At 38.8% G+C, this 15138-nt stretch overlaps 1 protein-coding gene across 1 annotated transcript; it reads right to left on the reverse strand.

Moving 5' to 3' along the window:
• Window positions 1–294: 294 nt before the first annotated feature.
• On the reverse strand, window positions 295–15133 carry OTOP1 (otopetrin 1; the record flags this gene model as incomplete). The annotated part of the gene is made up of 6 exons (XM_010296987.1): window positions 295–454; window positions 842–1788; window positions 4138–4268; window positions 5926–5984; window positions 8949–9085; window positions 14857–15133. Coding segments are annotated over 6 exons (1711 nt in total), but the record flags the coding sequence as incomplete, so codon positions are not given.
• Window positions 15134–15138: the final 5 nt, after the last annotated feature.

A 15138-nucleotide genomic window follows, 5' to 3' on the forward strand; every position in this document is an offset into this window, starting at 1 on the left:
ATCAAATTAACTTTACTATGTAGTGTTAACCATATTAACACTAATATGATTCTGAAAAGTGTACCTATACGATAGATAACACCATACATAAGAAAATATGTGGGAGAAAAATGAAAAAAATTACATGCTATTAGCTATGGTCCCTTCTTTTAAAAATAATTATTGACTCTTGTATTTATTGAGCAGCTGTTGCTACGTTCACTCATTCATTCATCCACTCATTCAACTGTTATTTATTTAATTAATTATTCAATCAATTGTTCACTGAGGGACCGTATATGATCTATGTTTTACAATTGACCTCAAAGAGTGAGGCAGCTGAATGCATCCGATAGAAAATAGAAAAAGGCATTGCAAGGTTCACAACAATTATCCAGGGTTCAAAGCCAAAAACTATTTCTTCCAGTCCATTGTCATATTCCGGGCGGCACCCGAATGCCGGTGGTATCCACAGCTGCAAGGAAAGAACACAAGGCCAATATTAATCACCAGCAATACGAGCCACTAGCCCTTAACGACTGTGACCCCACTGCACTGCAAATTGGTTTCAGAAATCCCTAGGAAAACTCTCCTTGTTGCTGTTGGGGCACACTGGTGGAAGAGGGTGTCAGCTTCCGCTGCTGCTACAGTTTTTGTACTGTGACTAAAACAAGCCTAGGCTGCCAGATTCCACGTTTAAATAAACTTTGATCCCCAAAGGCATATTCACTTATCCTTCCAGAAGAAGTAAAATTTACTTGCTACAAACTACAGAACCATGTAATTTTAATATACTTATCAGGCTTGAAAGGTTGGGAAGCTTTCGGGTATTCACTTGTGAGTTATGTTCAAAATGTCTTACCGAAAGGTTGCAGAGGAATAAAAATGCAGCGATGTTCTTCAGAATTCTCCTCTTGTTGTTAGTAACTGAGTTTCTACTGTAAAATGAGAAATCGGAGGCTGAATGCATGGCCGAACTATTTTCCTGACTCATTTCTTCTTTGGCACGACCACCACCATCATTTTCTCTCCCACAGATACTGCCCTTAAACAGGCAGGGTACCTCCCCGCTGCCCCGAGCGGCTCTGCCATTGTAAATCTCCTTGTAGGAGGGGGTAAGCGATAAAGTGCTCCCCTGAGATACAGTCACTATTCGAAGAGTTTTAATATCGTCGTTCGCCTTTTCCTGCTCACGGTGTATGGATTCAATGATAAAGAGGTTCTGAATGTATTTCTCAATAATAACCAGGACGGAGTAGGGCAGGTTATACCACGTGTATTTTGGATGAGCTTGGGCACAGATGATGGCGAGGATCGAGCCCCAGGAGAGGAGCCAGGACCCTGCAGCTGTGCCCACCAGCAGCTCTGCATCAAGTTTCCGAGCAGGATTTTTTGAGTTATCCAACGATCTCTCTTCCAGCCTGTAGATTAGAAGGGCAACGATTCCAGCTGTACACATCAGAGCCAATACAAAGATAGCATGCAAGTAAAACATAGTCAGAGCTAACTCGCTTTTGACTTTCGAACGTCCAATCTGAATTAAGTACACAACAACTATGGCTATGGTGCTAGTTAACACAATCAGTCCAAAAACCATTCCAACAGTTATGCCGTGGAATTTGAATGGAGTTTTGTGTTGCTGATGATGTTCGACTTTGCGGCCAATGTTCTTCCACAGGACATAGAGCATCGTGGATGCTAGGATGTGGTACTCTATATTAAAGGGGTATAGGTAATATATTCCTTGAGAAAATATCGAGCAGAGAGTTGTTGTTGTGCAATTGCATTGAGGTGCATGATCATCTAAAACTAAAGAAGAGGAAGAGATTAGTTATGTGCATTATAAGGATTTCTCATTTAAAGTGAATCAACAAAACATAAATAAAATAATGAAACATAAAAGGTAAAATTTCAGTCAAACAATACACAGTTAGGCACCTAAGAAAAGGTTTCATCATTGAAGTCATTAACCTAACAAAGCTTTTGCACATGCACTAAGGTATGGTCTCTGACTTCACTGCTCAGCCACTGAGCAATAATCACATCGTGAACGAATGCTGCACCAAAGTGCACCAAACTTCTGCAGGGTCTTGGTAAAAATACTTTTTTGTAACATGAAAATGCAAGATCCCCAGGGCTTTGAGTCCTCAGCCCTTCAGCTTAGAAGGCTTTTATAAAAGCCCGGGGATCTGTGGATCAGATCAAGAACAAGCTTAGCATGGCAAGGGCTCAGTGCTACTCTCATTTTTATCAGTTATTTACACTAGCGTGGTTTCTAATACCAAACCCACTTCATTAAAAAGTTGTTTATGTCTAGGAAAGAGGTGAAATAAACCACAGATACTTTCACTCAATGCCCCAGTACAGTTTCAAGGTTAAAAAAAACCTTAAAAATCAATCCTCTCCTTTTGAGAGGAACCTATGAAATCATGATCTCTCTACTGTGCAGTTACCTACCTTGTAAACCCCTCAAGCATCTCAAAGAACAATTGGTCATATTTGTAAAATAAGTGTATTTAATGTGCATTTATAACCTAAGCCAATAATTTCAGAAATCAGAAATTTCCACAGTGTCAGAAAAAAATGCCTATTTTCACAATGTGTCCATTTATAAATATATAAAACACATGCTGAAGAGCACATTTTTAGGCGCTGATCTTAGATTTGTGTCTGAAAGTTTTTCTTTTATTTTCTATAATTTTAGAAGAGGAGAAAGTTGGTATTGTTATGTCTCAAGCACACACTGTTAAGAGATGAAGAAAGATTGCTTTTGCAGCTGATTGTATGTTAATGCCAAACTTGTCTTGCAGATCACTACTTCACTCCCCCTTGTTTCAGATGTTATTTCTGACTATGCATAACTGTGTAACAATTCTGTCAGCAGAATAATAGGAAATAACATAAGGAAACTGCTTCTATTTAATAAGAGGAAATATCAAGAAGAGCCACTAACTTGTGACTTGCCTGCTCTCTACTAATGCTCCATGATTACAGAATCTCTGAACTATCAATTCAGATACTTGATTATTAATGGAAACTGGATAGTTTCCACAGATACATCTGACGGGTAACATTTGCAAATAGATGTAAAACTGTGGGCATATTTTCAGACAGAGTTATACTGAAAATACTATTTTACAGATTTTTAAATTAAGTTTTCACTATATGTGAACTTTGGCAGGAATAATTAAAAATGCCTAAAATCTTTCCATTTATACAGACTATAAACAGGCAAAAAAAGAAATTAGTTCAGGATTTGGCATTGTAGAGGCAAAATCAGGAATGTCTAGGATATAGGCACTATTGAATTCACTGGGTAGGAAAACATACATTTTCCTCTTCAAACACTGTCTGTCTTTTCCCTAGTGAACACAATAAAAATTTATCAGCTATACCAATAAGTTTTCATGGAAAGAAAATTACTTATAGCTGCTGAGAACTTTTATTTCCTCTTTAAAGTGAAGCACTCCTAATTTTCCCATGCTTCAGTGGCGTTTGAAAGCGGAAGGCACCCCCAGCAGTTATACTCAATGTTTGTTGACTATAACTTGCATCATCTTACCAACGGAGAAAATGGTTCGTTATAAAAAAAGAACCACTTAGAGCAAAATCCTTGTCTTGTAAAGCAGCACTAATGAATAACCCCTATCCCTCTAAGCCATTCTACTGAATCCCAAAGGACCACATGCCACATGTAACCACTCTCCTGGGAAGGATTTGCAGGATTATCCACGCTTGTTTTGCTATGAATAACTTACAAAATAGTAAACTCTGTTTTTTACATTGCTATGTTCAATTTACTTCTATGATTTACTAATAAAGGGGCTTCTCATTGATGTTACTCCTCAAATAAAATGTTTTTTAAAATCTCTTTGTTTTTTTGGAGCTTTCAGCATTTTTTTTCTTCTGGACCTCATCCAAAGCGGAGATGAGTAAACAGAAAACTATGGCCTGAATCACATATATGATAATGACAGCAATCACATAACATTTTAGTTATGATCTGAACTGCCTATGTATCAGCTCATTAACATTTGCCCAGGAATGACTATGCTGACATAGTCATGAATGACCCAGCTCCATCCTACAGTGACGCAGTATTTTGTATGACAGCGTGTTAGAGCAGGAATTCCAAAATGTACCAACGCTTTCGCTTACCTATTGTTATGTTCCCAAAACCGAGCGTGATTAGTCTTTCCTTATGTTCATTCAGTTGATGTTTTGACTCTGTTAGCACTCCATTTGTCCACAGGAGTAAATTTGTGAACACAGAATGGATAACCCCAAACCTACAAAATAAGGTAATTATTGAAGGAATCTGCACAGAATATACCTCCAGATACATTAAATAAAAAGGATTAACTTTCTGTAGACATGCTATGTGGCACTATTTAGTTGTCAGTACAGGGAAAATAAAATCATAACTCTAAAGATGTTACTCAGTGGAGCACAATCAATGTTAGACTTCCAAAATTTTATAGAAACACGATGGCTTAATGTATTAAATCATTAATAGCATGCTGTTATCATTTGTTATGCTCTCTTATGTGATGGTTGTTATTCATAGAATCATAGCATAGTTTGGGTTGGAAGGGACCTTTGAAGGTCATCATTCTTTGGGCTGGACAAGCTTCATGTCAATGACAGTGACTGAACAGGCTGAACAGGGTGGATCGTTTTGCAAGCCGTCTTTCACAGCCTTCTGCGGTGCTCCTTCGTACTCACTGTGACTGGTCTTTCTTCACAGATATCACCACCTTCTCTAACTTCTAGTCCGTGCATTTTGTCTCCTGGAGAGAGCTGAAGCCAACAGAGGGCCTTATCCCATTCAGACTACAGTGAGGGTAGGTCTCCACGTGTTTTTGAGACTCCTGGTTTCTGACAAGCCAGGCGTTTTTCTCCTGCACCTGAGGCTGGTAATGTTCCTTCACCAAGAAACAGTTCTTTATTACTGCACTGTTCTCACTGATAGACTTGCAGTTAGAGATTTTTTAAATTCTACTTCTAAACAGAGCTGATTTCACCAGCTGACATTGCAAAGCCTTCTGTGATCTCTCTCCTCACTGGCATGAGGCTAGAAAACTTACCCAAGAGAGCAAAACAAAAGAAGAATCTTCTCCATAAATTATGTTTCTGAGTAAAGTTCTTTTACTTACTCTAGAAACTGGTCAGCTCATAGATAATTTGAGATGAACTTTTTAAAAGTTACCATGTCTGTTTATGTTCTAAGTACAGATAATCTACATTAATCCACTTTCTCACAAAACTAAAAATACATCAGAGCAGGCTCTGCTGCCTGAAAGACTAGTTCTCACTGCTGTAAGAAATTTATGTGTTCGGCTGTTCGGAGGACACAACAGTTACGCTGTGAGAACCACATTCTGGTGTCAGAAACGTGCACAACCCTTACTGATTTGGGTGTATGGGATACCACCAGGGAGGTTGTGTTTCCCAGTGAATTTGCATATCTGCATCTAGTTCTAAAAGGTCCTTTCCAAAAAAAACAATATAAAATACCCCAGATATATTGCACTGACTGCAGGCTGCTGACACAGATTCCCTTTCAGTAGCTAAAGAAAGCAAGCACAATATAGTGCATAGTCCTAAGACACATACATGGTGCTTCCTTCCTTCAAAAAAACCAGGTGACACTGTGGTATTATAGCTTGCCCATTTCCCTCTCTCATGAGAACAATACACTTATTCTGTCACTATTGTATATTATAAAATACAAGCACAGCTTAAATAAGAAAAAAATAATTCAGACTAATGATTATCTTCTCATTTGGGTAAATGGAGTTACTTTTTATTTATATTAACACAATTAAGAGGAGAAACAAACTCTCTAAGTTTTCAATGTCCCTCATACAGTAAAACTGTAGATGTTAAAGCACTGTGCAGACCTACACCTATTAGCATGCCAGATGAGGCTCAGATCCACTTTACCTTTCAAGCGTTTTGAAAGACTGGATGATATCCTTTGCATGACACCAAAGAAAGTACACCTAAATGAAAGGAATACAGAGAAATGTCATTACACTAATGAGCATGTGCGACACAAAAAGGAAAGTGCACCTGTAGACGGAAACACTGATGATTATATCCTCTGATGATTTAAACCGAGGTAGCTCCATCTCCACACATGTGAAATAAGTCTTGATCTCTCTGATGTTCACACAGAAGCTCTCTGGCATGATGAACCTAAGATTTCTTATATGCAGAGTCAGTGGCTCGACAACAGAAAGTGTCAGTATGACTCACCAAAACATATCTTGCATCTGTATCTTTTTATTTCAATGACAAAGGAAATAAAGCTACCAGCCGTGGACAGCAGTATGATTGCTGCAGGGCATGGTGATGCTAAGTTTGAATAATTTATTAAATATACGAAATTCTATGGAGCGAGAGAGATAAGTGAAAGGATACAGAGTTGATTAATAAATCAAGCAATGGACACCCAGGAAGCACGAGAAAAGTTTGTACTATCAGCCTGAGAGACAACCGCATTAGGAACACATGCGGTTGCACTCAGGCATGGCGCAGAAAGCTCAAGCCGGAGAATAAAAGAGAGAGAGATAACAGTGTTGAGTCAGCAAGCAAAGGGGAAAGGAGTATTAAAAGTGAGAATCTCTGTTTGTGGGAACATAATGGAAAGCTCAGGATACAGATTGTTGCTGATACAAAACCGGTTCCAAGTGCTGGGAAGTGCGAGGAGAACAATACCAATATTCCTCAGGGATGTTAGGGTGAAACTGGGCATGCTATTTACTCAGAATAGCACGCAAGATACTGAACTTGACAGTAGGTTAACTATCAGGAGAGAAATGATCCAAAAGGTTTCTCTTAGAAGCCTGCCTGGTTTAAGGCAAGCTTTTAAGAGCCTTCAGGCTCTTAGAAGCCTGAACTGGTTTGGTGTTCCAGAAATGGCCTGCAAAGTGCAAAGAACTTTGGGACCTTCTTCAGCAATTAGAGTAACTGGCAGTCCATTTCACCACTGTGCCCATTAATGTAGACACCCTACACCACAGCTGGTGTTGTCCAAGACATTCAGTATCTGACTTTTAAAAAAGCTAGGAAAATGCAGTTCTCTCTGGGTCGCCTACACCACCCAGCAATAACACGTTCATTCATTCCTCTAATGAAGCGTTTTTCAAAAGGAAGTGTGACCACTGTAAAAGCCCAGGTGTAGAGACTACAGTATCATGGAGGTTGTGAAATCAAACTGAGATTAGCACCTTGGTCTCATCTAATGCCATGTTCAACTTCCCATTCTGGGATAGATGCAGTACAATCTACCAGCATATGTGAAAGCATGCTTCAAAATTTAAAAATAAACATAAGTTTTGAAGATCTGTTCAGACATTAGACTCAAGAAAGTGGTGGGAAATAGGAACAGAAAAGTCAGTAAGGTAAAGAAATAGCATAAAACGCAATTTTTTGCTCACAGAGTACTCATTGCCAAAAGAGGCTTCTGCCTGCGAAGGAGCGTAAGGCACAGCCTGTCTTGGAAGGGCAGGTACGTTCATTGCTTGCACAAGGTGCAGGATGCCTCATTAGAGTAAAATACAACAGAATCTAACACATATTCTGTAGAAAACAAATCCTTCGCTTTTTAGATGACACATAATTAGGGACGTTCTCTGCTGTAATTTCATCCTGTGTTTCAAAGACATGAAAAGATTTGTCTTAGGTAAGAGGTACCTGGTAAATTACTTTTTTACTTTTTGACTGCTCAGGCTAACATTCAAGATTTCATTATTTTAAGATAAGTAGATGATAAATTCAGCAACATAGTGTGGTGTAAAATTTAAATTAGAATTCTTGTTCCCTTTGTTCAGCATTGTTATACGCCGTTTCTTCCACACTCCAGTTCATGTTGGCTGGAAACCTTGTCAGCTCAGGGTCACTGGATGCAATGAAGAATGCTGCATGCAGATCCACAGGGGAAAAAAGGCTTAATTTCTTTGGTTTGTTTTTCAGCGGTTGCAAAGAAGTTGTAAGACACAGAAAGTGGCTATTACAAGAACGTGAAATTAAGATTACTTCAACTAAATCAGAATTCTATCCTCAGAGAAAAAAGATAGAAAAGGTCAGAGTTACTCCTTAAATTTCAGTGGTTTTTCTGTCACAGAAAGCAGAAAAATGTAGGTTGTTCAAATGCTTATTTACATGCAACTGCTAGGAAAATCTTTCTTTTCTTTCTGAATCACTTAATAATCTTGGAAAGTGCATTAAATGACCTGGCTACAACTGAGTATTTTAGTTGAGTGGCTTTTTCTTTCTTTCTTTCCTACAAATCTGCTGAGAGGTGCTCAGAGGAATATTCATGTGATAAACAATCAGCTATGGAATGTCACCATATGATGTGTACTCAAAGCCTTAAAATAAACAAGCAGCTGGAATATTTTACCAGAGTCACTACATTTGCTACTGTGCAGCCACTGGTAAGCATAACCAAATGCTTCTAGAAGGAAAATCCATGTTCATTTGGTATAGGGAAAACGTGCAAGTATTTTATAAAAAGCGAGATCCGTGGGAAGGGTTTTGTCCCTCTGAAGTATCAGACGTCCACCCTTAACCACAACGGAACATCAGGATAGAGAGATTGAATTGAGCTTGTGTGGCAAGTCCTACATACAGAAACAAGTGAATTGTCTTTAGCCAAGCTGCTCATTTCAGCCTGAAAATTCTGAAAGTTATATATGTAACTTGAACTAAAAAAACCATGTAACTTCAGCTATAGGAGAGCCTTTGTTGATTCTTTCTTTTCTGAAATCATGTGAGTTTTACAGCTGAGCAATTTCAGGTTGCAAAGCCTGAATTTACACATGCACGAGAATTTAGCCCTCAAAAGTATCCTGTGACATGCTTGGAATTTAAATTAGTGTAAAATTAACTGATGATGAGAAGATAAAAGATATTTCTAAGAAACACAGATATAATATAAAACCGCAACCAGTGACTTTTACCTGTAAAATGGTGTGCACAGCATGTGTAACAGGAAAAATGCCTTCAGTTGGTGACAAGCAGTTTGAAAAATCAATGTAGTATCCAATTTTAAAAGAGTCCAGAATTAAAGTAATCACTGCAAATAACGTAATCCCACCTACAAATGAAACAGAAAATGTCAATGTTCAGTTATAGTGTCTGGGGATAATCTGTACTAATATGCTAAAATCTGTTTAGGGAAATAAAAGTTGATTGATGTTCATGAAGATAATTGACTCAATGTAATAAGCTTTCTTTCTAATTTATGAAAGAAATTGCCCGATGTGTCATGAACGCTCATCCCCTACACGCCTTGCACGCCAGCGTAGCGGAGCCGGTCCATCAACGGCTGGGACCTGGAGACGCTCAGCACCTTGCAGAAGGCTCCCAGCTCCTTCAAGGGCAGCCTCTCAAGTAACGGTAGCACTGAAGCAGCCATACAGCGTGTGAATTAATGTTCTATACAGCCACACAGCAAACTATACAGTTCCGGGGAGCCGAACAATCACGTTACAGTCTCCTGGCTCAAGAGCTCGACAGTGGGAAGTAACACAATCACTTGGTATGCCTTCCCCATGCTTCAGGGGGTTACGCTTCAACCCTGAGACCAAAGCTACAATGAGCTGCACGGTTTGCTCTCCTGGAAAGGAACCACAGATTCCATTTCTGTATCTATTATTTCACACACACACAAAAAAACCCTAATACGTTTCTCCAAATACATATTTTGTATCCTAAAGAACTTTCAAAATACATGTTTTCCCTTGTGGGTTTGTTTTTACTTTTCTTTCAGGAATGTAAATACTTGTTACAAACTCATTCGGGAAAGTTATACGGTAACACAATGTATATTATTAATTATTGGGTTTGTACCCATATGACTAAGTGCAACTGGCAATAAAATTATTGAACCAAACTCTAAAGCCTTCGTATGCTTGGGTTTTTTTCCCTCTAGGCTTTTATTCAAACAAGCTTCCACTGGATTTAATTTGGTCTTATTTGAATTAAGACTAGATAAAAATCTATCCATGGACCTTAACTGGACCTTAAGATATAGATCAGCATCAGTATCTTAATCTTTCTTTGTAATTCCTCACAGAGTAAATAACTTCAATAGTGTTGACTGTTACAAATATTTACCCTTTATAAGGGACCACAACCCAACTTCCTTATAAGCACCACATGTTCCACTTGATTGTGTTAATAAAACATAGCACTAATTTAATAATTTATTGATTTAATAATACATTTATTCTTAAAGTTATATTGATAAAGTATAAATTGTAAAAATACAATGTATTTTTGTTTATTATTTCATTGATCCTTTAAAATTAAACAAAAAAAGACTTCAGAATTTTTTTTAACCATAAGGGTTATGAGTTCCAGTAGGTTTTTATGTTTCTGTTTTACAATCTCTCCATAATGAAAACAATGTCAAGTTACTTCTGCTTTCATATTTCAAAATGTAAAATCTGAGCTCTGCACTTCATGCATGTGTATAATCCCATACATTTTTACTTATGCAATATTTATGCTTATTCTGTCAGCTAATTTGTACTATTTCTAACACATATAATAGGACTGAAGCCCACGTTTATGTAGATGTGCCATTTTCATTATGTACAAAAGCAAATGGCATCACAAAATGCAAAATTCTAGGCTACTCCTGAGATCAAATAATACACTTCCTTTCTTATTTAAAGAATTGAAATGATTCTAAAATAAATTAGAATTGTTAATTCTTCTGAAATAACTTTACCCGAGGTAACTGGACCTGCTCTTTGCAAGGTGTTGGACTAGATGACCTCCAGAGGTCCCTTCCTACCTAAATTATTCTATGATTGAGTCTGTGATTCATGGTTTATTTAGAAAGTATGCAGGAAACTCAGCTTATTTCACTCTTTGTCTGAAAGATGTCAATCTTATGGACTTAACGTGTTTTATAATTGTTTCAACGAGAAGGAAAATGCTGTCTTCTGATGAAAAAAAACTATAATAATCTTCCACAATTACTCTACAGTGAATTGCTGTGCATGTGTTGACTTGCAGAGTATTTTAGAAAGGTATTTAATTCCCCAGTCGTGACACCAGTAAGGTAATTTCCCAAGGAATTCATGGTGCAGGATCAAGCCCCGAGGAACTGCTTTAGTGAAGCAGTAACGTGAGAGCAAAATGGGTAGAAAATGTATTTTATAATGTAAAAGTCCTGCATCCTTGCTTCCATTACTGATGAGCGTGACTCAGCAGAAGAGGATCTCAAAGGACTTGTTAACTAGAAGAAATGGGCAGAGGGAAGGCAAGGCAAGGCAAGGGGCTCAGGTTTAAATCTAGAAAAATAAAAAGCAAACACAGATTAGTCATCTGTCTCTTGCACCGTTCATGCATCTTGTCTTTACAAAGATGACCTGTACTGTAGTTCCACTCTGTCTGGCTTCCATCTCACAATATCAGTATTTCAGTTGTATCGTTTTACAGTTTTACATCAATGTCCAGCAGACCATTGAGGGGGCAAAAAATCCAACAACAACAAAACAAACAAACAAACATCATCCCCCCCCCCTTAATTTCTTTCACATTGAGTATTTTGGTTTAATGCCTTAGTATCCCTCTTCACGTTTCTTTTACATCCTTCAGAGATTTGGTGGGCTTCACTCTGTTCCCATTGAAATCAATAGTTTTGCCATTGTCCTCCAGGGATTAGAAGACTTTATATGACTCATTTCTTTTAGTGTTTGATTATTTCATTTCTTCAGATGGTATCTAGATGCTTCTGGCAATCACTCAGGTGGCCACGCTGGAAGCATATACAGTGTCCAACATGCATATTTAAGGGCTTCAAAAGAGAATTATTGTACTAAATTGCTTGGTCAAAAATCAAAGCACAATTATAATGACCATACATATGGTATGCTAATGGTTTCCATGTTAACTTTTCCTGATGGAAACTTCAGCATTATGTGCTAATACCAAATAGTAGATATGTATCAGTAATTCTAAATAAGGAAGATAATTCCACTGCTTTGTTATTTCTATTTGAAAGTTAAAGAAACATGAAATGATTGCTACTGAGTACTGTATTATTAAAAAAAAAGGGACTTAAAAAAAATGTTCATTGAAACCTGTATATCTTAGGGGATCAAGAACAGGAATTTCAGTATTGCTAAGTGCTGGCTTAATTCTTTCTATTAACCATCAAGAAGAAAGAAAAGCCATAATGATCCAGTTGCGAAAATGCCACTCTAAACTTAAAATATTGTTCAAATAATAGACAATTTAATGCAAGCAGTAAAAACATACAAGCTGAAGTCTACCAAGAGCTTTGTAAGCTGACTAGCTGTCTATGCTTTAAGCAGAAGCTGTGCCACTGGAGAAGGTAATGAAATAAAGCCATTTGTGAAGCCAATTGATTTTCATTTTGAGTTCTCTGGCTTACTTGGCTGAACTTCCAAATAATGGTGAGAGATCTTTCCCTGTCAGGAGAGTGTACTCAGGGGAATAACACCTGGAATAAGTAAAGGAAAGGGCTTCCTAAGCTTCCCTGTGATTATAATATTTGGGTCAGGATAACTGTACCTCACTAAAGGCAAATCTCTCCCTGAAACTTTTCCCACATTCAGACTATAAGAGTGGTTCTTTGTTTACTACACAAGTGGGAGGACAACTGTGCTCTAGGGTTCACACAGTTGCAAAAACGCTCAAGGAAACCTTTCTGTGAGCAATTCTTGTAAACTGTTCATCCTTCTAGCGATGTTAACCATGTGCAAAGACACCGTTATAGGAGGTTTTTGTTAAGTCATTCTTTTTCATCATAGTAAAAAGCTCTAGGTAGCCAACTACCACCACTTTTATTAAAATTATATTCACAGTTTGAAGGGAATAATGAAAATATACTCATTTTACAGTGCTTAATACATGAACATTTGCTCTCACAATGAGAGCAAGGAGGTATTCATCAAAAGCAGCTGATAGAGCTAGTCAAAAATTGCAAAGAGCTTTCTGTGGAAAGACTTGATGAAAATTTGTCCTCCCTCCCTCCTCGTTTTTGGACTTTTAGTCTTTCACAGAAAAGATTTCTATGACAAAACCATTGATGCAGAGGAAGGCAAGGGGGATCTTGGCAGAAGAATTGCCATCTGAGTTTTTCCTTACCTCAAATAAGTTTCCTTTTACCAACAGAGGATAAAGGACTTGTACAGGATTGTTGCAACTACAAGAAACTCCTAAGAATAGGAAAGTGTAGGTCTTTCCCCAAGGGCAAATTTGTTGAATTGCAGCCTAGACATCCAAGAGAAGCGGTGGAAGCCGCATCACTTGAGAACCAAGTACAAAGAGCCATCCTGTGCTTGTAAAAGAAATGGATAAGGTAACGTAGTAGTTCATTCCAGTATCTTATTTCTAAGTTTCTGTGACTCCTGATATCCTGTAGGACAAACGAAATGCTGTGAATGCTGTGCCAAAAGAAAAAGGGCAGGGGGTCCTGCTGTACTTACCCATGTTAAACAGTATTTATTCCGTACTTAGGAGGAGAAAGCTACCCTCCGAGTAACAAAAGCATTGCTTGGTCCAAAATAGGATCAAATTAAGCCTTGCATTAATGAATTTTATGAGGTTGTAAGCCACATAAGCTAATAAATGAAAAATGCCGGAAAGCTGAGTATTGTTTTGGAAAACGGTGAATAGCCAAGGAGAACAATTGAACAGTTGGTACATGAACTCCATACATTTCAGGAAAGAGTCTACAGACTATGACTGTATGTTAGACTTTAAGGAAAAAGAAAAGACTTTTCCCTGAGCAATTCATACAGCATAATTGTTAACAGTTGCAAAGAAAATAAAAGACACACAAGCACTGGGACTGAGAACAAACTAAACTTCCACAACACAACCTTACTTTCCAAAGTAATCAGGTTTTAGGTGTTCTTGGGATTTTCAGGTAGATATTTCATTAGCTGCTGTGATCTGTTGTCTCATTGCAAGCAAGACAGAAATATTTTCTGGAAAAGCTGTCTTACAGCACTCCACTTTGCATGCTTACTTTCCAAGCTATAATTTACAGTGCCAAGACTGAAAAAAGGCTCGGTAAAATTGGGCTTGCCTATTACCGCTACACAGTACTGATGCGGGTTGTTTCCTTTTCCTTGGGACCCAGAAACACAGCATTCCTGTCCCTAGGACTCTGTGACGTGCTCCCCAGCCACCTTCTCTCCGTAAACCTTTATATCCTTACCCCAGTATGCACTTGACTCTGTAGATAAGGGCCATCACATCCCATCACTCCCTGGGCTAACTTGCATACTTTTTCTACAAGCTAATGCCAGCTTTAGCTTCATTGCTTGGATGTTTTATGTACTCATCTACAAACTGATCTGGCCAGGGATTTTGTTCTCTTCTAACACCAGATGTTTTTAAGGCATCACTGCACACGTGTAAATGGGAATCTCTGATATACGTTGGTATAGGGAGCACCTGAGGACCTTTCTGACTGGTGCTAGCCTGAAGTAAGTTGCATTATATTGTCTGGAAAAGGTGATTAATTCCACCAAGTGTTGCATGACACCAACAAAATTGCCTCTTCCATAAGCTATATTCTATTTTTCAAGTGTCGCCAAACCAGCCTGGTAAGGGAAAAAAGGTGCGGGAGCTTTCAGCACTGTAGATGATAGGCTGGAAAGTGAGGACATTTAGCAAACAGCTACAGCTTTCCCCTACAATCTCCCAGTATGTTCAGCTTATGCATATATTTACTTTAGAGTGCACTGGGGCATGTGCGTTAAGTCCATGAACACCAGGATGGCTCCTGGTAGGGATGGAGAGGGTAACAAAGTGGTAGCAGAGACGGGTGATGGCACGGATGTGGCCATCACCTGTGTGCTACCGGCCCGTACTTACACTTCAGCCAGCAGGCTCCAGCGTGCCTGTCCTTGTCCCGGATCAGCCTCCTCTGCGTGCAGCTCCTGCAGAGGTACCACAGCATCCACAGCAGCTGGATGAACATCAGCGTGATGAGGTAGGAGAGTAGGTGGCTCTTGCTGATGCCCACGGCATGCACAGCCCAGGCAAACGTGAGCAGCAGCCCGGCCAGGAAGAGATTGATGCCGTACTGACTGCTGAGGATCTCGGCGTTTTTCTGCGGGTAGCTGCCCCCCACGGAGGGGGAACCGGCGGCTTTCT

This window comes from Phaethon lepturus, unplaced genomic scaffold, assembly GCF_000687285.1.
Source record: "Phaethon lepturus isolate BGI_N335 unplaced genomic scaffold, ASM68728v1 scaffold45181, whole genome shotgun sequence".
NCBI classification, from domain to species: Eukaryota; Metazoa; Chordata; class Aves; order Phaethontiformes; family Phaethontidae; genus Phaethon; species Phaethon lepturus.